Raw genomic sequence first — 27,735 nt, 5'->3', positions numbered from 1 at the left:
CTCATCCTCAATCCGGTTTGATTTTTTAGTGGAGTCAAAAATTCGTCATCGTGTATCGCACGTCTCCTCGCCCACCAGATTGCCCACATGATGATTAGAACTCATGCCCAATCCTATTGATCCATGGTTTCGAAAAGCCAAAAAAGCGATAGACGCCATCCCCAGCCGGTTTGGTATCACATGCTCTAACACCTCCCCATCTACCTGATTCATTGTTTCAAAAAGCCAAGAAAGCGGGAAAATCATAAACGGCACCTTAAGCGCCGCTTAAAAGCCAACCGGTACAGGGCGCAACCCCTATACACTAGGTCTTTTAGCGATCCGACCCATTTCTTCTCTCTGTTCATTTTCTTCTGCGTTTCCACGTGGGTTTTCTACATTTTCTTCTTATTATTTTTTGTGTCCTATTCATTTTTTCTATTCTTAAATGCATGAACCTTTTTCATATTGATTATTGTTTATAATTGCTAAACTTATTTTCAAATTCGATAAACTTTTCTTCAATTTCAATGACTATTTTGCAAACTCGATGATTTTTTTTGCAAATTTGATGAACTTTTTTAAAATTCGGTGAAATCTTTTCAAATTCAATGAAGATTTTAAATTTGATGGTTTCAAATTTTATGAACTTTTTTTCGACTTTTATGATTTTTATTTATTTATCTGAACATGTTTTAAGTTCGGCGATTTTTTTTCCAAAATTAATGAAAATCTTAAAATTCATGAACGTTTTAGAAGTTCGTGAACATTTTTGAAATCATGAACTTTTAAAGACAAAACTTTATTTCTTCAGCATTTTTTCGAAAGTCAACAGTTGACCGGTCAATCGAGCGCTCGCCTTTAAGATGGGCCCGCCCACAACCTGGGGCGCGTGAGCGCCGGTTTCTCCATGTGGCCCCAGGGGTTGGGCCTGAGTTGGGCTTCTATAACGAAATGGGCTACTGGGGCTTGGGCTATGGGGGCCGAGCCGAGAAGCAGCAGTTGCATAGTCGCTTCCCACTACAGGCGACAGCACACGGGGAGCGCACCAGTTCAGCGGCGGCGGCGGAAAAGGAGAGGAAAGGCGGCCGCTTTTCCCCGCGCCCACCACGGCGGCGGCACCGCGGCAGGAAAGGTATGATTCCCTGCCCGATTGCGAAAATCATCCGCTGATTGTCGCATTAGCTGTTATATCTTCTGCGGGGATTGTCGCAGTAGTTGCCTTATGTGGCCGTGTTCTCTAGATTTCTTGCCATTTTCTTCATCTGTTTCCTTGTAAGTTCGTGTCCTTGGTGGTGCGTAGCTCTTCTCGCTGAGACTCTTTCGGTCTTGTTCCCATATTTTGCCCCTGATTCGAGCATAGGCTGATGGAGTCCTTCCGAGTTCGTCTAGTCCTGGAGCTGATTAATCTCGGCGGTTGGTGGTTAGGTCTTGGTTAGTACAGTATATTAGAGCAGTTCTAATTTTTTCTTGTTTTACCATGTTTGACTGATTAGGATTAATTTATCTCCGCACTCCTTTGGATATCAATCCATGTCCCTTTCTCGGTTAGCATGTAGTCAGGTGTAGAGCATTTGGACTATACTGATGCTTGTGTCCTTATCCTCGTCTATTTGTTTTTTGTCTTTATAAGAAATAGTTAACCGGGCATTATGAACTGATTGGTTCCAGATATTTGTAAGTCTTTCTGGTTGGTTGATTGATAAAGCTAGGGCTTTGCTTACAAATCATTCTGTTGTTAGACGTTCGGGATAGCGTGTTCCAATCTGTTGTTAGAGTGAGCTTTGTTCTAATTACAGCTGCATTCAGTTGCTGCAATTTCCTTATTTATATTTTTTCATTTCTGCAGTGGCGTGCCTTCAAATCCCAGCCTAGCAAACATGGCAGAGAGCTCGGATGTGCCACTCAGTGGCACCAATGGAAGTGCTGTTGTTCAGGCTGAGAGCTTGGGTGTGCCACTCAGTGACACCAACGGAAGTGCCAGTGTTCATGGTGAGGAGAGCTTGGATGTGCCAGTAAGTGACACGAATGGAAGTGCCACTGTTCAGGATGAATGTTCTTCGGAAGGAAATGAGTTAATCATCGTGGATGAGATGGACTCCTTGTGGGATGATGTAAATACCATGGTTGACATCTCAACATTCGTGACATACTCTGTCATCAAAGGGTTTGTAAAGGATGCAGAACAGGAAATAGGTCAGCAGCTTGCTTCCAAGGATGAAGAGATAACGTTGCTGAACCAAAAGCTTCTGCAGCTTGGAAATGTCAGCTTAAGTTTGCCTGAGGGCCGGGATAGAAAATATGATGAAATTTATAGTGTTCGTCAACAGCTTGATGCCATTTCCAAGTCGCTCTTGAATTCTGAGTGGGGGCTTTTGGGATCCCAGTATAACTCTGATGGTGCAGAAGATGTGAGTAAACAAAGAGGCAAGGAACAATCTTGTAGAAATGGTACAACAAAGGAAGACAGTCCTAGAGTCCCTCCTGAAGAGGTTTTTGGTGATCCGTCATACCTGAAGCACATGGATCAGGATGCTTTGATAGCCCATTTTAATAAAGAGATGAATCATATGAAAAGGCAGCATGATAAGGTCGTGCAAGAGAAGACAGAAGAGATATTCACACTAAAGCGAAAGCTGCTAAAAAAGGAAGGATCCAACCCATGGCATTTACGGAATAACAAAGAATTCGAGCAAATTAGAAAGAAAATCGGGGAAGTTATGACAAGATTAGATGGCCTTCTCTTGGAGAATAATAAGAGAACCACTTCTGGCATCAAGGCAGAAACATTTGCTGGCCAACACGACAAGAGCAATGCTTTAGATTCTGAAATCCAGCAAATACAGTGTGCTGCCACTAATAATCAAGTAGAAGCGTGTGCTTTTCCCATCCAGGCATCCCACACTACATCCATAGAGCCAGATCATGCAAAGAAAATTGGAATGCTAGAATCTGATGTTGAAGACGCCAGGATGGCAACCATCATTAGAGAAGAGATAGAGATGATTGTACTAAGAGAGTTTGTTAACGAAATAGAAATACGGTTGCATGGTAATGAGATGGAGTATAACATGAAGCAAGACATTTGTTCAGTCATTCAGAATGAAGCTGTAGCAGAAGCGGTGTTAAACCTCAACTCTTCATTGTTAAAGTACAATGAGGAAAGGAGCTGCTGTGAAGCGGTATCGACTCTACAAAAGCAAGAGATTGAGAAACTGAAGCGAGCTGTTGACTCTTTCAGTAAAGTAGTGAGGGAAAAAGAGGCGTGTCAGATCGAACTGGGAGCAATGAAGGGTCATACGGATTTATTATCCCACCAACTTGATTTACTTACAGTCAAAGTCGACAAGCAAGACTCTTGTATATCTGAAAAAAACAAGGAGTTTGATATGATTGCCGGCAGGCTGGAGCAAGCTCTGCAGGATGTACGTCAAAATGAGATCAATTCCAGTGAGTTGCTCGACAGATTTAGAAATGCTACAGACTCTCTAAAGGAGGTGGAGAAACAAAATCAATATTTACGTAACGTCATCCAAGATAAGGAGAAAATATTCACATCAACCATTTACAAAGAAAAGGAGTTCAAAGAACGCATGACAAGTCTTGTTGAATCATTGAGAGGGTTTGAGAATCTGGTTACAGATCAACAAACTATCATTGCAAACAAAATTCAGCACAGTGAATCAAGGTGCTTTTATTTGCATTGCATTCAGTACTGAGGATACCTGTTTACTTTTGTGAAAACTAGATTACTTGCTGATAATTAATTTTATCTTAACTAATCTTGCCATATGATTACCTTTATAGTTCACAGTACTTATGACTATTCTGTGTTGTACTTATGACCCTTCCCTGGACCCTGCGCAAGCGGGAGCTACATGCACCAGGTATTTCTGTGAATAAGGATGGTGTCCTTTTCTTGCACAGGTTCTGTTTACTGAAAGACCAATGTAAACACCTCACGAAAGAAGGCAATCTTTTAAAAAGAAAGGCATTGCGATACAAGGAGATATCTGAGACAAGAGGATCTAATCTTCAAAAGGCTGAGCTCGAGGTAAATATAATTTCAGATCCTATCGACTAGTATACTTTATTGCTTCTGTTCCATGTATATTGCTTTGCCTGCAAAATGCAACAAGGTTATAACCTTGATAATGCCCTAAAGTGGGAGGCGAGTGATGTATTGAGTTGTGATTTCTGAATTTTTCTGCAGGTGGATTTACTTGGCGATGAAGTTGAGGCCTTAACGGATCTTCTTGCAAAAATTTATATTGCGCTTGACCACTATTCTCCAGTTTTGCAACACTATTCTGGGGTAAGTCTCGATAATTAGTCCATCTCTGTTTGACGTTGACCAAAACAATTTGCTAAAAGCACGAATTCATATAACATGGATGTTAATAGAAATTCCAATCAAAATTTGCTGGTTTGTTTCTTCATTAAGGAATTTGCTCTTTGCGTGCAATTTGAGGACATGTCTAGGATGAGAAAAGTCCACATTACAACCCTCAACTTTCCACTCGGTTTAGGATTCAACCCTGAACTTGAAAACGGTTGTCCCACACCCTGACCCCCCCCCCACTCGGTTTTAACCATGTTGGCCGGTTTTGATTGGGTTTAACCACGTTGAACCCTCCTTACATGTGAGACCCACCCAAAAATCGAAGAAAAATAAATATCTCTCTATTCTCTCTTGCTGGCGACAACAGCTACCGGCCATGTCGACGTTGCGCTCACGGGGAGGCTTCCGATCTGCAATTGAAGGGGGAGCAGCTGAGTTGGGTGGAGAGGGAGCTCTAGTCGTGGGGAATTGATCCGGGATTCACCGTAGGCTTGACACGGTCATCGGCAAATGCAGCGGCGATTTCTGGCAGAGTTGGAGGAGAGGGGTGCGGTCGGAATTAGTGGGAAGCATGAGGAGGAAACGGGTGCGGTTGCCATGCCTGCACGCCTGCCATCCCACGACTCACTGATTCCTGTCGTCGATCGCGCCGCTCCAGGCAGGGGGGTAGCCGGGTAGAGGAGGTTGGGGCCTCGCCTGTTGCACTCCGGTCAAGGTGGGTGAGCCTCACCTGCGCCGCTCCCCCGACTCGCCCATTCTTGCCGTCGACCGCGCCGCCTCGGGTACGGAGATTGCTGGGGAAGTAGGAGGCTGGGGCATCGCCCGTGTGGCTTCGGGCACGGAGGTTGGGGCCTTGCCCGTAGCGCTCCGGGCAGAGTTTTTGTGCGCGCCTCTGCCGTCGTTGCACGGCACGTGGAGGAGCAGGTTGTGCGCCGACGACAGCCGGGGGGGGGGGGGGGGTGGTGTGAAAGGATGGGGGACGATGGCTCGCAAGGGTGCATCGGCATCCCTAAGAAAGGAAAGGACATATACAGAGGAGCGGGTGTGGTCGTAGAATGAGATCGTGGGGCGGCGGAGCTTGTCAGAGCCGACCAAGCTGGCAGGCGTGCACCTGGTGCCTGCGACAAGACCTGCACCCTGCTCGCCCAGCTGGGTTCACACCGTCGTCAACGCCTCGCTCCCCGTCAGGCACTTGCTCGCCGCATCAAGCAAACCTTTTCATGGCAAAGGAGCTGGAGCGGCTGCTGGCACTGGCTCCTTGCTCGCCTGTGCTGGCTGCACCCACGGCCACGGTGCATGTCCACTGCAAGTCGGCAGCCAGGCCCCAGCAGGTGGCAGAGAGAGCTTTTATTTTTTGGTTGGGTCCCACAGGCTGACTCAGCAGTCAACGCAGTCAAAACCAAAAAGGGGGTTGATTTCTGAACCTAGTGGCAAGTTAAGGGTGTGGGGTAACCGGTTTTGGGTTCTCAGTCCTAAGCCGAGTGGCAAGTTGAGGGTTGTAAAGTGGATTTTTCTCGTCTAGGATTACCTATTGCTCCATATCATGCTAGTGTGGTAGGAATTGCTGGCATCCATTGGGACAGCATGATTTTCTTGCACCCTTACAAATTATGATTTTGATGTTTCTGTCGGGTACTTATTGTAGTCTTGCTTTCACAGGTTATGGAGACCTTGAACATGATCAGGAAACACATCAGCACAACAAAGTGAAATTTCTATGCACATTCACATCAGCTGGTGTGATGCTAACAGCAAACCTTGGTTTTATTGGCCTGAAGGCGCACTTCAGGTGGTCTGCGACAACTTCTCTAGGTGGTTGATATAGCCCTTGCAGTAGAAACCAAGGGCTATGGTAGCGCAGAGTAGCTTGTTCCCCTCCTTAGGCAGTAGATTTTGCTAGTCTTTGAGCACCTTGTTACCGACTCACCCAAACCATGGTTACTGGTTAGTCCTTCCTTTGTGTTTGGCTGTGATGCTACCTGCTGGTCTGCAGAGGGGAGACTTGATTGGCCAGCAACAACGGTTGTGGTGTGCTTGTAACCAAGTTTTCGTTTTGTGACTGATAATGTATGGCGTTTATGTAAGAGCTTGACAAGCGTTGGCATTTGTGTTGGAGCAAATGATTTGAATTAGCTCTTATCTCGGAAATCTACAGTTGGCTGTTTTATTTTTCAATCTTGATATAATGTTGCATATATGATGGTGATATGCGGCAAGATGGCAAGTTGTCAACATTGTCTTGTTCGGTGCTGACGAATGTGCCTTGGAGAGAGACCATACCTCATGGGGTCGGTCGTTACCGCCATGTCTTTGGCCGACGTGATGGATGCCCCGTCCGGCGAGCAGCCCCTCGGACGAGCAGGGGGCTTCATCTGAGGACAGCTTACAAGTTTGCGCTGTCGATTGGGATTGTAGCCTTCATCAGAAATTTATTAACGTCACTTACAAGTCAATCGTTGGCCCCGTTGCTCGGCACTGAAGAAATCCATAGAGAAGGCAAAACAAATCTTCTATTATTACTACTCCCTCCGTCCCATATAATATAAGACGCTTTTTGACACTACACGAGTGTCAAAAAGTCTTAATGAGACGGAGTTAATGGGACGGAGGGAGTAGTATTTAAAAGGAAATTTGTATTGATACTAATAATTCAGACACCAATTACATCAAGAATAGCCCCATTGGTCACGTTCGATTTCAGTGAACAATAACTGATAGACTAGGAGTATAGTTGAGGCATTTGTGTTCAAGGAAATTATTTTGGATACAAGGTTGTTTTTTCCAATATGATGAGGCATTTGTGCTCTTATCTCAGAAATCCACAGTTGGTTGTTTTTCCTGATCTGAATTTTCTGTTGTCTCAGAAATTCGCGGAGAAGGAACATAACTAAAACGAAATTTCTATTGATAATACTAATTCAGACACCGATTACATCAAGAATAGCCCTATTGGTCAAGTTCGATTTCAATGACCAAATTTACACCTAGACTAGACAGATTCTGATGGCTAGGACGATCAACACTAGCAGCTGAGCGACACTGGGTTCAGTTGCTCCACAGGAAGTAGGGTCCCATGGCCGGCGTCCAGTTGCCGCATCCAGACTGCGTCGGCCCTGGCTCCATGCCTCCTCTGCTCGCCACGCCGCAGTACCAGAAGCACGGCGCAGAGGAGCCACCGCAGGGGTTGATTATGTGTGGCTGCGGCGGCTGCTGCTTCTGCTGGATCGGCGCCGGCACCAGTGCAAACGAGCCACCGAAAGGGCCTGTGCGAGGCGGCTCGGCGACGGCGCCGACGCCAGCGCCGGTGAGCCACCGCAAAGGCTTGTGCGAGCCGGCTGCTTCTGCATCGGCGGCGGCGGCGCCAGCGAGCCGGTGATGTTGATCTTGACCCCGCGCCGCATGAGATCAGCAAGCAGCCGCGCGGTGTTGCGCGCGTCGTCCAGCCCGCAGTGCAGGCGGCCCTCCCAGTCCAGCCCCGCCGCCCGGACCGCTTCCTGCAGGTTGACCCGCCCTCCGCCACCGAGCGCCGCCTGGAAGGGGACTCTCAGATTGATCCACTGACCGAAGTACGAGGGCTTCTCGATGCCCTTGAAGCGGCACTCGAACTCGAGCATGGTCCGGCAATCCCAGTCCCCCCATGTCACGACGGCCAAGCGGACGCGTCTCTTGTTCCCTGCCCCCGCCGTCGCCGCCTTCAACCAAGCGTCGTGCAGCCAGAGCGCCTCGCCGAGATCCACGCCGCCGTCGACGTCCTCCTGCCGGATGCCGGTGAGTTCCCTGCAAAACTGGGTCAGCACAGGGTGATGTTTTGGACGAACGTACCTGCGAAAGACGGACTCGATGCGGCCGGTGGCGCCGTCGACGAGCACGGCAGGGAACTCAATGATTTCCTGGGGGAAGATCCGCGCGTCTTGGACGCACGTCGCCTCGAAGTCGACCACCACGAAGAAATCGAAATCTTGCTCCAGCCCCTGCCCGCGCCCCGCCATGATCGCTGCCATGTTCGCCGGAGTGCGCGCAAACTCGAGATGGGGGGAAGTTGGGAAGATGGGCGGCGAAGATCGGGGAAGGATCAGATCGAAAACTAGGGTTGCGAACCCGCCGGTGAGTCGTCCCCTTTAAATCCAAATCCAATCCGATGCTTTTCGGAACAACAGTTGGCGCGTTTTTTTTTACGTCGTTGGCGCTAGTACTTTCTAATCTATACAGTAGTAATCAACAAACCAAAGGCTGCGATTTCAGTTGGATCAGCAAATCAAAGGCTATTTCTAATCTATTTATTTTACATTGAATGAACAATTTCAAAAAATTGGGCATATATTTTTTGAAACAAAGCAACATTTTTTCATTCTCACGGTTTTTTTTAAATTGTTCACATCTTCTAAGAACCGAGCAAACAAATTGTATACTATGTTAACATTTTTTCAAATTCGTGGTTTTGAATTTCTTAACTAAATTTATGTCTTTAAAATAATTGTATATGCATATAAAATAAGATGAAAATAAAAAAAGAGGAGAAAAAATGGAAGTGACATTAGCATGATGACTGATGTCGCTAGGCTAAACCTAGGCATTCTCCGGGTCGGGCTTGGTTCCGACCTCAAAATCACAAGCCCGAGCCTGGCCTAGCCCGGCACAAAACACAAGAATAGTGCACTTATTTATTAAAATACTGATTTTGGGGTATTTAAAATATACATTGTACCTATATTTCTAATAAAATAATGATTTATGCCATGTTCGGGCTTATTTTTGAGATTTTGTGCTGGCTTTCAGGCGGGAAAGCTAAACCCGAGCCCGGTCCAGATGTCGGGCTTTTGGGCCGGGCTATCCATGCGCAGGTCTATGCTAGGCCAATCACATGCGTCCTTTAGGCGTAGCGGCCTATTGCCTCGCAGGATAGCGACCAAACGCTCAAACACCGCTCCCCGTTGCATACTTTTGGACACCCAATGAACCTTTTTTTTGTGAGCGTGTTTTCTTTGGATATTTTTTCATTTTCATTCTTCCCTTTCTTTTTTCATTTTCTTTCTTTGTTGATTTTCCTTTTTTTCATGTTTTTTATTTTGATTTAATTTTCCTCTTTTCTTCCCTTTTTCTTTTTTATTCCCTTTTCTATTTTTTGCGGCATCTTTAAAATTCATGATTTTTTTGAAATTATGAACATTGCTTCAACCCGTGATTATGTTTTTGAAATAATGATTTTTTTTGAAATCATGATTATTTTTTAATTCTCCAACATTATTTATAAATTTGCAAACACTAAAATTGTAAATAATTTTTGAAATAATGCTTTTTTCAAATTCAAAACAGTCTTGAAATTATGAATATATTTTTCAAAGTTGTGAATATTTTTTTATTTGATTAATTTTCAACTGACAATTTTTTTATTTCGGAAACAATTTTGAAATTCATGAACATTTGTTGAATCGGCTAACCGTTTTAGACTTAATAATATAGTTTTTGAAACTTGGGAACAATTTTTGAAATTCACGAATATTTTTGAAATTTGTGAACATTGTTGAAAAATTTATGAACAGTTTTTAATTCATGATTTTTTTCCTAATTCATGGCCTTTTTTTAATACGTGAACTCCTTTTAAAATCATGAACTTTTTTTGATTTTCTATACATTTTTTTGAAATTTCAAACATTTTTCGAATCCACGATGTTATATGATTTCCTGAATATTTTTAAAAAACATGAATATTTTTTGAATTCATGAACATTTTATGAATTCTTGAAACATTTGTTTTGAAATACGCAAGTTTTTTTAGGTTTTGAACTTTCTTAAAGTCCTGAATTATTTTAAACAAAAAAGAAGTGATTTTTTTTTTGAAAAAAGCATGGTGTCTCCCGCCCATACATGGGTTGGCGCTAGGCGCCGGTCAACGGCCGAAAACTCGGTCGGTTGCACCACATCCACATGATTGAGTGTGTAACAACTATTGGATCAGTGGTCCCCCGTAACAAAAAAGAGTCAACACGAAGCAGGTGTTCCCCAACCTCCCCTGCATAGCCCGGCACCACCAGAGCATCGTTCCGCTCGCATAAAAATTGCAACCAGCGCGCTCATGGCCGAAATTGCCACCGGTTGAACCACCGCTCGCCGATGCTTGACATCGTCGCCCCACCACGGTTGCTTGCTCGCCGCGTCTGGTTGCATTCAGCTCCGGCTCACCGTCGTGATGGTTGCAACATCGGGGCTCCCGTTCCAGCTCACTATATGTGGATTGTAGCATTTGCCGCCATCGTTTCTAGTTCGTCGCCGTGCTGGTTCCAGCTTGCCGCCTTGTCGGTTGTAGCATCGGGGACTCCTCCGAGATGCAGCTCGTCGTCGTCCTCGTGTCTGTTGGAAATTATCCCTAGATGCAATAATATTGTATTATTATATTTCCATATTCATAAATAAGTGTCTATATTTCATGCTATAACTTCTATAATCCTGAAATATGCGGTTCAGTGGAAATTTCAATGCACGTGTGAAATGATAAACGAATAAAATGAAATTTCATAGTCTCACCTCTAAGACTAGCTCAAGTGTTGTTGGTGATCACGTTTTCCGGCTCTTTGGGTATTGTTACGTGTAACGGTAGTTCTAAAACAACATTGAGATTATGACATTGGAAGAACGATCATATTGAATCGACCCAAACTTGTTTTATATGAATTGAGATAATATCGTGTGTAATGAATTGTAATAACACGGAGTGTTAACATGTGATTTTTATCCTTACACCATGAGAGTACCGTAGTCATTATTACCGTACGATGGACTTTGGGGTTGCTCAAACATCACTTGTAACACGGTTATCATAACGACAAGTTACAGGTTCATCGAAAAGTGACAAGGGAGATTTGCTCCTTCGACGATGGAGAGATATTTTTAGTGCCCTCTCGGTGTGACGACATCCATCATCGTCTGGCCAGACATAGGTGACTACGTCACGGGGATGCCGGAACACAACAACGAGAAAGAAGAATAAAACCGGTAACGAGGATAACGGTATAATGAGCATGTGATGACTCAGGAGGATAACGATGCATCCCTGCTTTTGCGAAGTATCATGAAGAAAAGGGAATATCACATGATAACCAAAGGTTCACTTGAATTTCATTCCTGCACTCATAGGGATAGATATGGACATCCACGATTTCGATATCGGTCATTGAACGAAGGGTCACTGCAAGAAATATGTCAACTTGTGACCTTCTCTTAGTGACCCCAGCTGAATTGGTCGTAAATCCACGGCCATTTCGCTTGGAAGGGCTCAAACTCTGAAATTGCCTTACACCAAATGGTCATAAAGCAGACAAGAGTGGTCCACAACCTTATTTCTACCCGATTACGACCAATATAAATGGTCATGAGGTTGTGAACATGGATGCATTGGTACTTGATGTGTCGCTCAAGGTGGGCTTGGGCCTAGGTGAAACGAGGCCACCTCCTTTTAAAAAAAAAATCTATGTGCCATGTAGGCCTTGGCCTATCGAGGAAGAAATGTGGGATGCCCTCATATTACTAAAAAAAGATATATTCGGCCCTACGAAAATGGGAAAATAACAATATCAACAATGTTAATCATGTATTTAAATTTTTCTAAAAATGTTAATCATGTACTTAAATTTTTCTAACCAATATCAACAATGTTTTATATGTATACAAAAATGTACAATGTGTAAAAAAAATAGATATCAAAACGTATGTATGAAAATATGCTTTTTTGTTGGGAATATATGAAAATATGTTAATCATGTATGTGAAAAAAGTTAAACATATATAAATAATATGTACAAAGTGTCTTAAAAAATGTAGACATGTATTCAAAATATTAGACATCAAAATATTTATTAAAAATGTTAATGATGTAACTAAAAACCATTTAATATCTATAAAAAATGTTTCTAGTGTACACAAATTTGTTCATAAAATGTGGTATATATTCTTGAAAAGTGGAGAAGTTTTTTTACAACAAATATACGTTAGGTTCTTCACAAAAAAACTCATTTTGGAAACTCGAAAAATGGAAAATGAATATGCCAGAATTTATCCTTTTTCACGAGAGGTGGATCAAAAAAAAATTACACCCAACCATTTGGTCAATTGTACATTAAATATGGCATAGTATTTTAGAAATTTGATTTGGTCCAATTTTGCAACAAATATATGGTAGGTTCTTCACAAAAAAAATCCCATTTTAGGCACTAAAAAATGGGAAATTATTTTTTTATCCAAAGAAAATAAAAACTCCCTTAGGAAACATTGTTCGTCATTGCAAGATACACCCTTGTGCACTATATGAGATATGCCATGAATGTGGCCATAAGATTGATTAGTTGGCTTGAAAGCCACTGATCTCCACACGTAATAACTCGTTTCTGAGAACACTTTTTAAAAATAATTGTTGTATTACAAGTTTATTATTTTTCCTGGGACTTGGCCACATATAATTACACAATGCGAAGGTTTCTCAATTTTTTAATTTTTTTGAATTTTTCATGCCCATTTCAAAATGCAGTCAAAATGACGGGCATGACTTCCTAGCTAGTGGTTGAATCTTGGAATTTTTTTGGTGTTTCTTCGATTAAATAGATACTTTTGTACCTAAAAATGATTTTTTGGAAAAATAAATAGTAAACTATGAGGCAACTGCAGTTCAAATTTGACCCGCTTCCTACTGAATCGGCGGAAATTTGTCTTTTTTCACGAGAGGTGGATAAAAGCTTTTGACACCCAACCATTTGGTAAATTGTACATTAAATATGGCCTAGTATTTTATAAAATTGATTTGATCCAATTTTACAACAATTATTTGGTAGGTTCTTCACAAAAAAACTCATTTTGGGTGCTCGAAAAATGGAAATGATTTTTTCTTCCAAAAAATGAAAACTTTCTTAGGCAACATTGTTTGTCATTCCAATATGCACCCTTGTGCATAATATGAGATCATTTGAATAAACTATGCCATGAATGTGGCCATAAGATTGATCATTTGCCTTAAAAGCCATTGATCTCCACACGTGATAGCTCATTTCTGAGAACATTTTTTTAAATAATTGTCGTATTACAAGTTTATTATTATTCCTGGGAACTTGGCCACATATAATGACACAATGCGAAGGTTTCCCAATTTTTATTTTTTTTGAATTTTCCATGCCCGTTTCAAAATGCGGTCGAAACAGCGGGCATGACCGTTCCTAGCTAGTGGTTGAATCTTGGAAAAATTTTGGTGTTTCTTTGATTAAATAGATACTTTTGTACCTAAAAATTATTTTTGGGAAAAATAAATAGCAAACTATGAGGCAGTTGCAGTTCAAATTTGACCTGCTTCCTACTAAATCAGCGGAAATTTGTCTTTTTCACGAGAGGTGGATAAAAGCTTTTGACATCCAACCATTTGGTCAGTTGTGCATTAAATATAGCCTAGTATTTTATAAAATTGATTTGGTCCAATTTTGCAACAATTATTTGGTAGGTTCTTCACATAACAAAACTCATTTTGGGTGCTCAAAAATGGAAAATGATTTTTTTCGTCCAAAGAAAATGAAAACTTCCTTAGGCAACATTGTTTGCCATTCCAATATGCACCCTTGTGCACAATATGAGATCATTTGAACAAACTATGCCATGAATGTGGCCATAAGATTGATTATTTGGCTTGAAAGCCATTGATCTCCACACATGATAGCTCGTTTCCGAGAACACCTTTTCAAAATAATTGCCGTATTACAAGTTTATTATTTTTCCTGGTAACTTGGGCACATATAATGACACAATACGGAGGTTTTCCCAATTTTTTGTTTTTCTTTTGAATTTTTCATGCCCATTTCAAAATGCGGTCAAAACAGCGGGCATGACCGTTCTAGCTAGTGGTTGAATCTTGGAAAACTTTTGGTGTTTCTTTGATTAAATAGATACTTTTGTACCTAAAAAAGGATTTTTGGGAAAAATAAATAGCAAACTATAAGGCAGCTGCAGTTCAAATTTGACCCGCTTCCTACTGAATCGGCGGAAATTTGTCTTTTTCACAAGAGGTGGATAAAAGCTTTTCACACCCAACCATTTAGTCAATTGTGCATTACATATGGCCTAGTAGTTTATAAAATTGATTTGGTCCAATTTTGCAACAATTATTTGGTAGGTTCTTAAAAAAACTCATTTTGGATGCTCGAAAAATGGAAAATGATTTTTTTGTCCGAAGAAAATGAAAACTTCCTTAGGCAACATTGTTTGCCATCCAATATGCACCCTTGTGCACAATATGAGATCATTTGAACAAACTATGCCATGAATATGGCCATAAGATTGATCATTTGGCTTGAAAGCCATTGATCTCCACATGTGATAGCTCGTTTCTGAGAACACTTTTTTAAATAATTGTCGTATTACAAGTTAATTATTTTTCCTAGTAACTTGGCCACATACAATGACACAATGCGAAGGTTTCCCAATTTTTGATTTTTTTTTGAATTTTTCATGCCCGTTTCAAAATGCGGTCAAAACTACGGGCATGACCGTTCCTAGCTAGTGGTTGAATCTTGGAAACTTTTGGTGTTTCTTTGATTAAATAGATACTTTTGTACCTAGAAATGATTTTTGGGAAAAATAAATAGCAAACTATGTGGCACCCCAGCTCAGAGCAACCGGTTTACCTACATTGCCAGCCAAGAGATCAAGTCTTCTGGCAACACACACCATCATGGTACAGAAAACAACCGCTTTATTGATACTAGCGGGTACATAATTCTGATTACATGAAGATAAGAGGCCAAGAGGCACACACGGTGCAGCTGAACAGTATGTACATTATTTAATGAACATGAAATGGCCTTGATCATATCAACTATGCGGTAGCAGAATAAAGACGAAGTGGAACTCCATAGTACAGGGACACCGACATGGACACGATGCTAGACGCGGGATGATCTCCGATCCGATCAGTCTTGCCTGAAAGCTGGCATGACACGCCAGGTCAGTACATTAAATGTACTTGAAAGCTCACAACAAACATAAGCACAATGACAAACAATATCATGCCAATTAATCAGGTTTAATGCAATGCAAGTGATACTACGGATGCAATGAAACCGACATGTGCACCGAGTCCCTTGGACTCGCTTACTAGACGGGTTACCACTGTAACCGAACGGTGATCATACCCGGATCATAACTAAAGCCAATCACTTACGATCATCACATGATCCACAGTTCATCATGAAACCAGTGCCACAATAATACCAAGTGTGCAAGATTAATTATAATTGTTGATCCACGATGTGACTTACTACCGAGTTGTGTCCATAACCGAGGACGCGGCTATCGATAGATTAAAATACACTCTGCATAGGTTATTGCACTTTACCCACACTACGGAACTCAAGGGCCTCGCACTCCCATTTGGGTGGACAACGGAGTTCCGACGAAACCCTTCCCTTGCCATGACACTCTCCCGACCACTCTGACTCACTCCCTCTCAGGGCTAAGTCATGTGTGGCCCATGCCTACCAAAGGCATCTTCGGCCAGCATCATGGCAAAACGGTCCCAAACAGGGACAAGGTACCATAAAAACAAACGAGCACACAAGGTTATGTCTACTTACCGGGCCAGGGTACCACATGCCCATAACCTTCCCTCATTGGAGGCACTGGTAAGAGGCATGACAAAGGACTGAATCAAGATCCCCCATAAAGGTAAATGTGGTCGCACTGAAAAGAACCCGATTTAGAGGCACCATGAATTGATCAACTTAATATTCATGTTGGATTATTTTCATGTTTAACTTGAAAATAAACTCACTACAAGCCATATGATGCCATGATCATGCAACTACCCGATATGCTCAAGATGCATCTCATAAGAACGGATCAACATCAAAGAAATAACTTTCTTGCACTACTCATCAACAAAACTACTAGTATTACTACACTGGTTATTATCAAACCTCACTTTTAGTCATTTATCTTTAATATGAAAATTTACTTATCAAAATAAACTACCATTATTTATCAAAGCACTTTCATTAAGCCAAAATATTTACTCTACTTGATTAAACTACTGCAAGCAATCAACCAGTAACTAAAGCAAGCATAACAAGCATGATAAAGTAACTAAGCATTTAATCATAATTATTTAACTATTTTAAATGCATGAAAACAAGATCATATTTAATTAGAAAATCATAGATATTGAGATGATGCCATCCAAATGTTATTATGGCTTGCCTTAGTGCAGAGGAGGTTCACACTCCTCCTGGATAGCTTCAAGACAAGTCTCTCCTTCTGAAAATATTTAAACCACAAAACAAAATATCAAGAACCACTCTGAAAATCACCAGAAATTCTAGGCAGCAAGGAATAGTCCACACTTTGGTGTGTTGCTAGAGTTTTCTATAACAAACCAAATGCAAAAAGAATAAACTCATTTGGACTTATAGGCTAGGAGATATTCAAGGTTAAAGTTCTGGTCAAAATATTTGAATTAATTTGAATAAACAGAAAATCCAAGGGGGTGACGTCGATGGCGTCAAGCCAAAAGACGCCTCCACTCGTACCGCTTCAGGTGCGAGTGGAGAGGCTGACAGTGGGCCCCACTGGTCAGGAGAGAGGGGAGGGGGAGAGAAATAGAACGCGGCGGTGTTTCACCGGAGCTCACGCTGGCGAGGAGGAGTCCTTGAGCCAAACTGGAGGGATAGAAATGGAGAGGGGGCTACGGCGCACCTGCTTGTACTCGTGGGACGATGAGAGATGGCTGGAGCTGCTCGCAATCAACCTCGCAAGCGGCGGCGGCGGTCGGGTCTTGCCGAAGAGGAAGAAGGCGACAACGAGGGGCTGTTCTAGGGGCTCTGCGGCTTCGGGACGACACAAAAGGGGCTCTAGGGACGTGCCTAGGTGGTTGGTTGGGCTCCAGGAGGTCGGGGACGGGGTGGCTGAGCTAAGGGTGTCGCCCGCGAGCTCAGGTCGGGCACGGCGGCCAGAGGTCTGGCCGGACGGGTTGCGTGTGTGTGTGGAGGTTGGATGGTGCTGTGGGTTGCTCTGGAATGGAGGGGAGGGCTCAATTTATAGCCGGAGGGGGAAGGGGGTACGTGTCGCCACCGAAGTTCTCTGGAAGACGACGAGAGGTGACGAGAGGCGTCAGCGAGGGTGAGAGAAGCTCAGCGATCACGTGGAGGCTGTCCACGCTCGTAGATGAGCACAGGGAGGAGGGGGAGAAGAAGACAGGGGCACGGGTGCACTGTGGCTTTTGGCCGCGACGCGCCCGTGCTCGCTGCAACATCTCCGGCATCGGCGAGCGCTAGGGAGAGGTCAAGGGTGATGAGGCGAAGGGGGTGGCACGGTGCGGCAGTCATCGCCGAGCTCTGGCTCGGGCACGTGCCGAACAGAGGCACTGGCGCGACGCAGAGCGCGTCGAACGCATGCTAGGCCCCGTGTCCACACGCGGTCACCGCCCTGGCATTGCCAAAACGACGCCCAAACGCTGCCAAACCTTGTCTGGGCTAAAGTACATGCAGTGTTAGGTCTAAGAAAGGTGAAAACTCAAACCCAGGCTGACCAGAAGTGACTCAAGCTTGCTGGCAAGTTTTTGGACAGAAACTTGGTCGCCAAGTTTGGCTAGCTTCTAGAAGGCCATTAGGGCTGATCTCCTAGGGTTAAGGGTTTCTTAGGAGGGTGTTTAAGCTCAAGAAAGATCAGCTCCAAAAGATTAAGGAAAAACGCACTTGTTGTACAAAGTGCATTTTTGGGCCAGAAAGGAAAAGATTTTCTGTAGCAAAAATGTTACAAAAAGTCATGCAATATTTTTACTCAGGGAGGTGGCCCAAGGTTCAATGAAACTTCAGGAATTATCTTGGGATTTTTGGAGGTATAAAAATTGGGGTTGCTTTGGAGCCCTAATTTCTGAAATGAGGTTTCAGAAAGAAAACGAATATTTTCACTTATGAAAAATATTCAATGGGCCATTCTAGGGTTTTAAAAAGAAATGGAGTTGGATGAGACGCAGATGGGTCACTTGGGTGAAAGTCAAGGGCCTGCCCAAGTGACTAGTCCATTTGAATTGATTCTAAAAACTCAAAACCAAGGCAAATGCAAACCAAGTCCGGAAAAAGAGAGAAGGCAAAAACCAGGCTGTCACAAACATCCCCCACTTTGGATGAATCTCGTCCTCGAGATTCAGTTGCTTGGGAAAATAGTTCTGGGTAAGTAGTCCTTAAAAATTCCTCTCTTTCCCAGGTTGCCTCTTCCTCGGTATGGTGCTCCCATTGAACTTTGAAAAACCTGATTACTTTGCTGCGAGTGACTCTTTCTGTCTTATCCAATATTTTCACTGGTCTTTCCTCATATGTCAGATCCTTAGCCAGTTCTATCTCTGCCATATCAGTCTTTTTCTCCGGTGGCGAGATACATCTTCTCAGCTGGGATACATGAAACACATTGTGTACCTCTGACAGTTCTGGTGGCAACTCCAATTGATAAGCAACTGCTCCAACTTTGTTCATGACTGGGAATTGGCCAATGTATCTGGGTGCCAACTTGCCCTGTGTCTGAAACCTCTTAATTCCTTTCATCAGGGTGACTCGGAGATACACGCGTTCTCCTAGTTCAAATCTGATGTGACGGTGCTTGGCATCATAGTAACTCTTCTGTCGTGACTTGGCCAACTGCAGTCTGTCTCGGATCTCGTTGACTTGCTTCTCAGCTTCCATCATTAGGTCTGTTATGAAGATACGACTGTCTCTGGTTTGAGACCAGTTCAGTGGAGTGCGGCACTTACGGCCATACAGAGCTTCATATGGTGACATCTTCAAACTGGTCTGGAAACTGTTGTTGTAGGAAAACCCAGCGTACGGCAGATAGTCTTCCCACTTAGGTCCTTCGGACAATACACATGCTCAGAGCATATCTTCGAGTATTTGATTTACATGCTCGGTCTGTCCGTCTATCTGTGGATGATAAGCTGTGCTGTATTTTAGGGCAGTCCCCAAGGCTTGATGTAGACGGGACCACAAGGCTGAAGTGAAGAGAGATCCTCTGTCGGAAGTGATGGTCCTTGGTACGCCATGCAAAGTGACGATCCTGGACACATATAATTGTGCAAGTTGATTGACACGGTAAGTGGTCCGGGTAGGCAGAAAATGAGCCACCTTGGTTAAGGTATCCACGATGACCCATATTGCGTCATTCCTTCGGTGTGTCTTTGGTAAGCCGGTGATGAAGTCCATGCAGACATCGTCCCATTACCATTGTGATACGGGCAAAGGTTGAAGGAGTCTGGCGGGCTTCTAATGTTCCGCCTTCACCTTATTGCATATGTCGCAACAAGCTACAAAGTAAGCGATGTCTTTATTCATTCCTTCCCACCAGAATACCTGACAGAGATCTTCATACATTTTGGTGCCACCTAGGTGAATCGAGTACGAAGATTCATGGGCTTCTGATAATATCTTCTTTTTTCAGACTTTCTTGGTTGGGTACGCAAATCCTTCCTCGAAACCTCAGCGTACCGTTTTGATCCTTAGAGAAACCCTTGGTCGGCTTGGCATATGATTGCAGTGAATCGTCATGTGCTTGAGCACTGCGAATTTCTTCCTCGAGAGTAGGAGCCAATTCCAATATGCTGGCCATACGGGCATCCACTATTGAAAAATTGAGTTGGGTCGTTTCTTCACAAAGTTTGGGATGCAATGTATCCAGTAGAGCATTCAGGCTGACGGGCTTGCGGCTGAGGGCATCTTCTACCACATTAGCTTTACCCGGGTGATAATTTATCCCGAGGTCATAATCCTTAACCAACTCAAGCCATCTTCACTGACGGAGGTTTAAGTCCGGTTGAGTGAATATATACTTGAGACTCTTGTGGTCTGTAAATATTTGACACCTTTTTCCAATCAGATAGTGTCTCCAAATCTTCAAGGCATGCACCACCGCAGCCAATGCCAAATCATGAGTTGGGTAATTTCCTTCGTGAGGCCGTAGTTGTCGAGATGCATAGGCCACAACCTTGCCATCTTGCATGAGGACACATCCGAGTCCTTTCCTGGATGCATCGCAGTAGACATCAAAACTGCGGTAGATGTCGGGAAGAGTCAATACTGGCGTAGATGTCAGCCTGGTTTTTAACTTGTTGAAGCTCCTTTCGCAGTCCTCAGTCCATATAAACTTCTTATCCTTCTTTAGGAGCTCTGTCATTGGCTTGGCAATCTTAGAGAATCCTTTGATAAAACGACGATAATACCCGACTAATCCAAGGAAACTCCAGATTTCTGAGACTGTCGTGGGTGCGGACCAATCAAGCACATCTTTCACTTTACTTGGATCCACGGCGATACCTTTAGCTAAGAAAATATGCCCCAGAAATCCCACTTGGTAGAGCCAAAATTCACATTTGCTGAACTTTGCATAAAGCTGATGAACACAGAGTCTTTGCAACACTACTCGGAGGTGGTCCTTGTGCTCTTCTTTGCTTTTTGAATAAATGAGGATATCATCGATGAGCACCACCATAAACTTATCCAAGAAATCGATAAACACCTTATTCATCATATGCATGAAAAAGGCGGGGGCGTTGGTGAGACCGAATGACATAACAATATATTTATAAAGACCGTCCGAGTGGTGAACGCGGTCTTGGGAATATCTTCCTTCCTGATTTTGAGTTGATGATATCCGGTCCTCAAATCAATCTTGGAGAATACTTTGGCCCCACTGAGTTGATCAAACAAATCATCAATTCTGGCAGTGGATACTTGTTCTTGATGGTGACATCATTCAACTCTCGGTAGTCTACACACATTCGAAGACTGCCGTCCTTTTTATCCACGAATATAGCGGGTGATCCCCAAGGTGAAGAGCTTGGACAGATGTATCCTTTCTGCAGCATTTCATTGAGCTGTTTCTTTAACTCCACCAATTCTGACGAAGGCATCCAATAATATTTCTTATATATCGGTGCAGTCCCAGGCACCAAGTCACTAGCAAACTCCAATTCTCTGTCTGGCGGCATTCCTGGCAATTCCTCAGGAAATACATCTGGATACTCACTGACCACAGGAATTGATTCCACTTATTCGGCCATAGCTGAGAATACCATATCCTTCTTGGGTATACTTCTGCGGGCATAAAAACTTGCGATGCGACCTTCCTGATTTACCATGGTGACTTCTCTGGTCGCACAGTTGATGCATACTTGGTATTGGGTCAACCAATTCATTCCCAGAATAATATCCAATTTATCAGATTCAATGACTATCAAAGCTGTTGGAAACTTGACTCCCTTTATCTCAATTTCCAAATTTCGGCAGACCAGATTACTTCGGAGCACCGATCCCAGGGATTATACCATCATACTTTTGCCCATAATCGAGCAGGGAAATTTGTTTTGGGCAGCAAAACTCCGCGAAATAAAAGAGTGGGAAGCCCCAGAATCAAATAAAATTACTGCATGTATGCTATTAACAGGGAACATACCAATGATGACTTCCGGGTCTTCTTGGGCTTCGTCGGCGGAGATATGATGGATTTGGCCTTGGATGGCCCTCGGGTCAGAATATGACTCTAGGTGGTTGACTTGTGGACAATAGGAGGCTATTGGTTTGCCGTTCTTGGGACATTGTCTAGCGTAATGTCCGGTTTGTCCACAGCTGAAACAGACGTTGTTGCACTGACAATCTTCACGCACCGGAACAACATTCTTGACTTGAGTAGTGGTCTTGTTGACATTCTGCTGCCAGTTGGGTTTGTGCTCCACCTGAGTCTATTGCCATGTACGAGCCTTCTGCACTGGTTGCATATCCTTCTTAGGCTCGAATTTGCGCTTGTGATCATTATTTGCGGGCCTGCTGTCGTGCATGATCTTGTGTTCCCTTTCTGCGATGAGGGCCTTGTTCACCAGAGTTTGGAAGTCCGGAAAATCAAACATACTGGGAGTGCATCTGAGGTGCTGGTTCAGTCCGCCAAGGAATCTGTCGACCTTCCTTTCTTTGATGGCCACATCATAGAGAGAATACCGGGCCAAATGGTTGAATTTATTCAGGTATTCACTTACTGTCATGCTTCCTTGAGTAAGGGCGAGCAACTCGCGCTGCTTGATCTTCATAATTCCGATGGGTATAAGATACTTGCAGAAATGATCCTTGAATTTGGTCCACGTAATTTCCTCGTCTGCGAGCCACATAGCTTTAGCATTATCCCACCATATAGCGGCAGATCCTTCGAGATAATGCGTTGCGAACGGAACCTTGTCTCCTTCTTTAGTGCGAGCAATTTCCAGCTTCCTCTCAATGGTCCTTAACCAATCATCGGCTTCCAATGGATCAACAGCTTGACTGAAACTGGGAGGCTTGGTCCTTTGAAAATCTGATAGCTTGGAGTAATGACCATTTTGATTTCCATTTTGTCCAACCATAAGTTGCACACTTTTCAGCATCTCCATCAGATCGTTGTTTCTTCTTTCTTCAAACATTCGCATAATCTGCTCAGTGGAGGGCGGATGTGGCGGTGGAGGTGGTGGTTGGTATGGCTCGGGGGAATGTCCTGCTTGCCGTGTGGAGCGACAAACAGGGACATCCTCACAAGCTTGGCTGCTGCTACCTCCCCGCGCCATCCTATTATTTATTTTCCCAATACAAGGCAACCGTGATGAGAAATATCCAATATGGGAGGAAAAAGCCAGTGACAAACCCAGAAAAACACGGTGACAAGAAACCAAGGCGAATAAAAAGGTTCCAACATAATTATACATAGAATCAGCATAAAAGGTAACATCATGACGGGTTCACTACCCTCAGACATGAAACTAAACATCATGACACGTACGACTACATCCATACATCATACTCATGACAAAGATGATACTCTAGCGATCTACTGCTCGGATGGTGCTGCTGCATGCTCCTCTCCTGAGCCAGACTCAGACCCTAAACTGATAGTGGAGACCTCCGAATTAAAAGAAACGCGACGACGCTGCCTCGAGGACTCTCCCTAAGGGGCAGGTGCGGGATAGGACCTAAGCATGGGAGCTACAGGAGTAGCGACAATGGAAGACCACGCATCATGAGCATTGCGAGGAGTCACTGCCAGAGGGTTGGTGGTACCCTGGGTGGTCGCCGGGGTACTAGAAGTGGGAGGAACGTATGGAGTGAAACCGACAGTGGGTAGAGGGTTCCTATTCCGAGCTACGGCAAGGGCTATCCGAGCTCGGGTTAGCTCTCGAGCTAACTCATAGATCAAGAGATAAGTGGCAGTGATATAGCGAGAAAGGTGGCTAGAAGGACGATTACATGCCGGATCAATAAGAGGGAAGTGAATACGCCCATTCTCGTGCAGAGATGGGTAGTAGTAAAAACCTGGGTGGGTGTGCATGCGAACCTTGTTGCAGCGCAAGTCTACAAGAGCCTCGATAGCAGCAAACTGGACTGCCTGAGATGGCGTAGAAGCGAAACCACCCTTAGAGGAACGAGTGTAAGCGCCGGAAGGGGAACTGTGGTGTAGAGTGACCTCAGCATAATACTCATACAACGAACCGACCAGCTGCTCCTGATACACCTCATACACTGGATCAGCGCCCTCTGGATAGAGTCGTCGCCACACGTTCTGAGCAGGTGCGGCGATGTGTACGGAGCTGGATCCGGATGGTACAAGATTGGAACTGGTGCCATCTACACTCACAATCACCAGATGATTAGTAATAAAAACAAATAAATAGGCATGCAATGCAGCAATCAATTTCTACGACTACCGCACTCAGACGCAACTATCTACTGTTTCACTAACGCACTAACGGTCTAGCATGTCCTACAATTAGTGCGGCTCTGCTACCAAGCATTGTGGCACCCCGGCTCAGAGCAACCGATTTACCTTGCATTGCCAGCCCAGAGATCAAGTATTCTGGCAACACACAACATCATGGTACAGAAACAACCGTTTTATTGATGCTAGCGGGTACATAAGTCTGATATTACATCGAGATAAGAGGCCAAGCGGCACACACAGTGCAACTGAACAGTATGTACATTATTTAATGAACATGAAAGGGCCTCGATCATATCAACTACGCGGCAGCGGAATAAAGACAAAGTGGAACTCCATACTACAGGGACACCGACGTGGACACGATGCTAGACGCGGGATGCTCTCCGATCCGATCAGTCTTGCCTGAAAGCTGGCATGACACGCCGGGTCAGTACATTGAATGTACTTGCAAGCTCACAACAAACATAAGGACAATGACAAACAATATCATGACAATTAATCAGGTTTAATGCAATGCAAGTGATACTACGGATGCAATGAAACCGACATGTGCACTGAGTCCCTCGGACTCGCTTACTAGACGGATTACCACTGTAACCGAACGGTGATCATACCCGGATCACAACTGACGCCAATCACTTACGATCATCACATGATCCATAGCTCATCATGAAACCAGTGCCACAATAATATCAAGTGTGCAAGATTAATTATAATTGTTGATCCATGGTGTGACTTACTACCGAGTTGTGTCCATAATCGAGGACGCGGCTATCGATAGATTAAAATACACTCTGCAGAGGTTAGCGCACTTTACCCACACTACGGAACTCAAGGGCCTCGCATTCCCATTCGGGTGGACCACAGAGTTCCGACGAAACCCTTTCCTTGCCATGACACTCTCCCGGCCACTCCAACTCACTCCCTCTCAGGGCTAAGTCATGGGTGGCCCATACCTACCAAAGGCATCTTTGGCCACCGTCGTGGCAAAATGGTCCCAAACGGGGACAAGGTACCATAAAAATAAACGAGCGCACAAGGTTCTCTCTGCTTACCGGGCAAGGGTACCTCATGCCCATAACCTTCCCTCGTTGGAGGCACCGGTAAGAGGCATGACAAAGGGCCGAATCAATACCCCTCATAAAGGTAAATGTGGTCGCACCAAAAATAAACTCACTACAAGCCATATGATGCCATGATCATGCAACTACCCTATATGCTCAAGATGCAACTCATAAGAACGGATCAACATCAAAGAAATAACTTTCTTGCACTACTCATCAACAAAACTATTGGTATTACTACATTGGTTATTATCAAACCTCACTTCTTTAATACGAAAATTTACTTATCAAAATAAACTACCGTTATTTATCAAAGCACTTTCATTAAGCCAAAATATTTAATCTACTTGATTAAACTACTACATGCAATCAACCAGTAACTAAAGCAAGCATAACAAGCATGATAAAGTAACTAAGCATTTAATCATAATTATTTAACTATTTTAAATGCATGAAAACAAGCTCATATTTAAGTAGAAAATCATAGACATTGAGATGACACCATCCAAATGTTATTGTGGCTTGCCTTAGTGCAGAGGAGGTTCACACTCCTCCTAGATAGCTTCAAGACAAGTCTCTCCTTCTGAAAATATTTAAAAACCACAAAAAAAATCAAGAACCACTCTGAAAATCACTAGAAATTCTAGGCAGCAAGGAAAAACCCACACTTTGGTGTGCTGCTTGAGTTTTTTGTAACAAACCAAATGCAAAAAGAATCAACTCATTTGGAGTCATAGGCTAGGAGATATTCAAGGTCAAAGTTCTGGTCAAAATATTTGAATTAATTTGAATAAACAGAAAATCCAGGGGGGGCGACGTCGATGGCGTAAAGCCAAAGACGCCTCCACTCGTACCGCTTCAGGTGCGAGTGGAGAGGCTGGCAGCAGGCCCCACCAGTCAGGAGAGAGGGGAGGGGAGAGAAACAGAACGCGACGGCATTTCGCCAGAGCTCACGCCGACGAGGAGGAGTCCTTGAGACAAACTGAGGGATAGAAATGGAGAGGGGGCTACTGTCGTGGTTCTAAGACTGACAGTAGAAAGGGGGGTAGGTATGGAGAGGCAAGATCCCAGCTATGGTGAAGGTGTACACACAGGATTTACGAGTTCCGGCCCTTCGCGGAGGAAGTAATAGCCCTACGTCTCGGTGCCCAGAGGCGGTCGATTGAATTATATGTGTGTGATGTTACAGGGGGTGTGAACCCTTGTCTCAAAGGAGGGGAGTGGCTTATATAGAGTGCTCCAGGACCCCAGCCGTCTTCCATTACAAGGGACTTAATGTACATAAAGTAGGGGTGTCGGTGTCAAAACTGGCGGATCTCGGGTAGGGGGTCCCGAACTGTGCGTCTAGGCGGATGGTAATAGGAGACAAGGGACATGATGTTTTTACCCAGGTTCGGGCCCTCTCGATGGAGGTAAAACCCTACTCCTGCTTGATTGATATTGATGATATGGGTAGTACAAGAGTGGATCTGCCACGAGATCAAGGAGGCTAAACCCTAGAAGCTAGCCTATGGTATGATTGTTGTTCTACGGACTAAAACCCTCCGGTTTATATAGACACCGGAGAGGGCTAGGGTTACACAGAGTCGGTTACAATGGTAGGAGATCTACATATCCGTATCGCCAAGCTTGCCTTCCACGCCAAGGAAAGTCCCATCCGGACACAGGATGAAGTCTTCAATCTTGTATCTTCATAGTCTTGGAGTCCGGCCGATGATGATACTTCGGCTATCCGGACACCCCCTAGTCCAGGACTCCCTCAGTAGCCCCTGAACCAGGATTCAATGACGACGAGTCTGGCGCGCATATTGTCTTCGGCATTGCAAGGCGGGTTCCTCCTCCGAATAATTCATAGAAGATTGTGAACACCTGAATAGTGTTCGGCTCTGTAAAATAAATTCCACATACCACCGTAGAGAGAATAATATTTACACAAGTTCAATCTGCTGACGTATTTTGTGGCAAGACGTCACACCACAACCAAGCCTTTACTCGAATCGTTTTTATTATACCACCTCAGCGCGTTTAGCGAAGCGGTTTCCTTGGCACGTCTTGTCGAAGGAGAGATTGTGTTCCCCTTATTCCGGGATTCCCACCAATACGGACGTGGGTAACCCAACCATGCCCGTTGCCACGCCCCCTCCATCGAAGGCGAGTTCCAAACGGTCATGGGGACGGCTCTTGGTATTCTCCCTCTTTATAATGAGACCAAGGCCCGTTCTTCTTCTTCAATCCTCAATCGAATCCGCCCCTCGCCCCGAGTTCCAACACCCAGGGCTCCAGATTCGGGCACTCCAGGCCTTCGACAATGTCTGGCTCCGACCTACAGGGCCGGTGGATGCCCTCCTCCGTCATGGAAGAGGACGTGCTAAAGCTGAGAGACGCCAGGTACTTAACCTACGAGATTTCGCATAGGTTGCCTGCCCAAGGGAAAGTCATTCCTACTCCCAAGCCTGGCGAGAGTGTCGTGTTCGTGTCTCACCTCCGTCGGGGTCTAGGCTTCCCGATGGATCCCTTCGCGAGGGGGCTCATGTTTTACTATGGGCTGGAATTCCACGACTTGGCTCCGGAGTCCATCCTCCACATCTCATCATTTATTGTTGTCTG

At 44.2% G+C, this 27,735-nt stretch overlaps 1 protein-coding gene and 1 pseudogene across 3 annotated transcripts; one reads left to right on the top strand and one right to left on the bottom strand.

The window, feature by feature from the left end:
- Positions 1-967: 967 nt before the first annotated feature.
- LOC123069476 (WPP domain-associated protein) lies at positions 968-6,469 on the top strand. Of its 3 annotated transcripts, none has more exons than XM_044492349.1 (5): positions 968-1,114; positions 1,829-3,667; positions 3,907-4,033; positions 4,193-4,294; positions 5,981-6,469. In XM_044492349.1, exons 2-5 carry the CDS (start codon positions 1,860-1,862, stop codon positions 6,029-6,031), a joined length of 2,088 nt encoding a protein of 695 aa, XP_044348284.1. In that variant the 5' UTR covers positions 968-1,114; positions 1,829-1,859; the 3' UTR covers positions 6,032-6,469. The 3 variants fall into 3 exon arrangements, with proteins under 3 accessions (XP_044348284.1, XP_044348283.1, XP_044348285.1); XM_044492348.1 differs by lacking the exon at positions 968-1,114 and adding an exon at positions 1,190-1,254; XM_044492350.1 differs by lacking the exon at positions 968-1,114 and adding an exon at positions 1,193-1,413.
- A 736-nt stretch (positions 6,470-7,205) lies between these two features.
- LOC123069477 (ERI1 exoribonuclease 2-like) lies at positions 7,206-8,498 on the bottom strand (annotated as a pseudogene).
- Between the last annotated feature and the right edge of the window lie 19,237 nt (positions 8,499-27,735).

This window comes from Triticum aestivum, chromosome 3B (assembly GCF_018294505.1).
Source record: "Triticum aestivum cultivar Chinese Spring chromosome 3B, IWGSC CS RefSeq v2.1, whole genome shotgun sequence".
In the NCBI taxonomy this organism is placed as follows: domain Eukaryota; kingdom Viridiplantae; phylum Streptophyta; class Magnoliopsida; order Poales; family Poaceae; genus Triticum; species Triticum aestivum.
Note: the sequence above shows the minus strand (reverse complement) of the source record. Positions and strands in the feature narration are given on the sequence as shown.

Excerpts from the sequence above, each read along its gene's own strand:
- LOC123069476 (XM_044492348.1), top strand. The coding sequence starts at position 1,205 with ATGTGGCCGTGTTCTCTAGATTTCTTGCCATTTTCTTCATCTGTTTCC. Across the intron at positions 3,668-3,906 it reads ATTCAGCACAGTGAATCAAG|GTTCTGTTTACTGAAAGACC; the intron begins GTGCTTTTATTT and ends TTTCTTGCACAG. Across the intron at positions 4,034-4,192 it reads TTCAAAAGGCTGAGCTCGAG|GTGGATTTACTTGGCGATGA; the intron begins GTAAATATAATT and ends ATTTTTCTGCAG.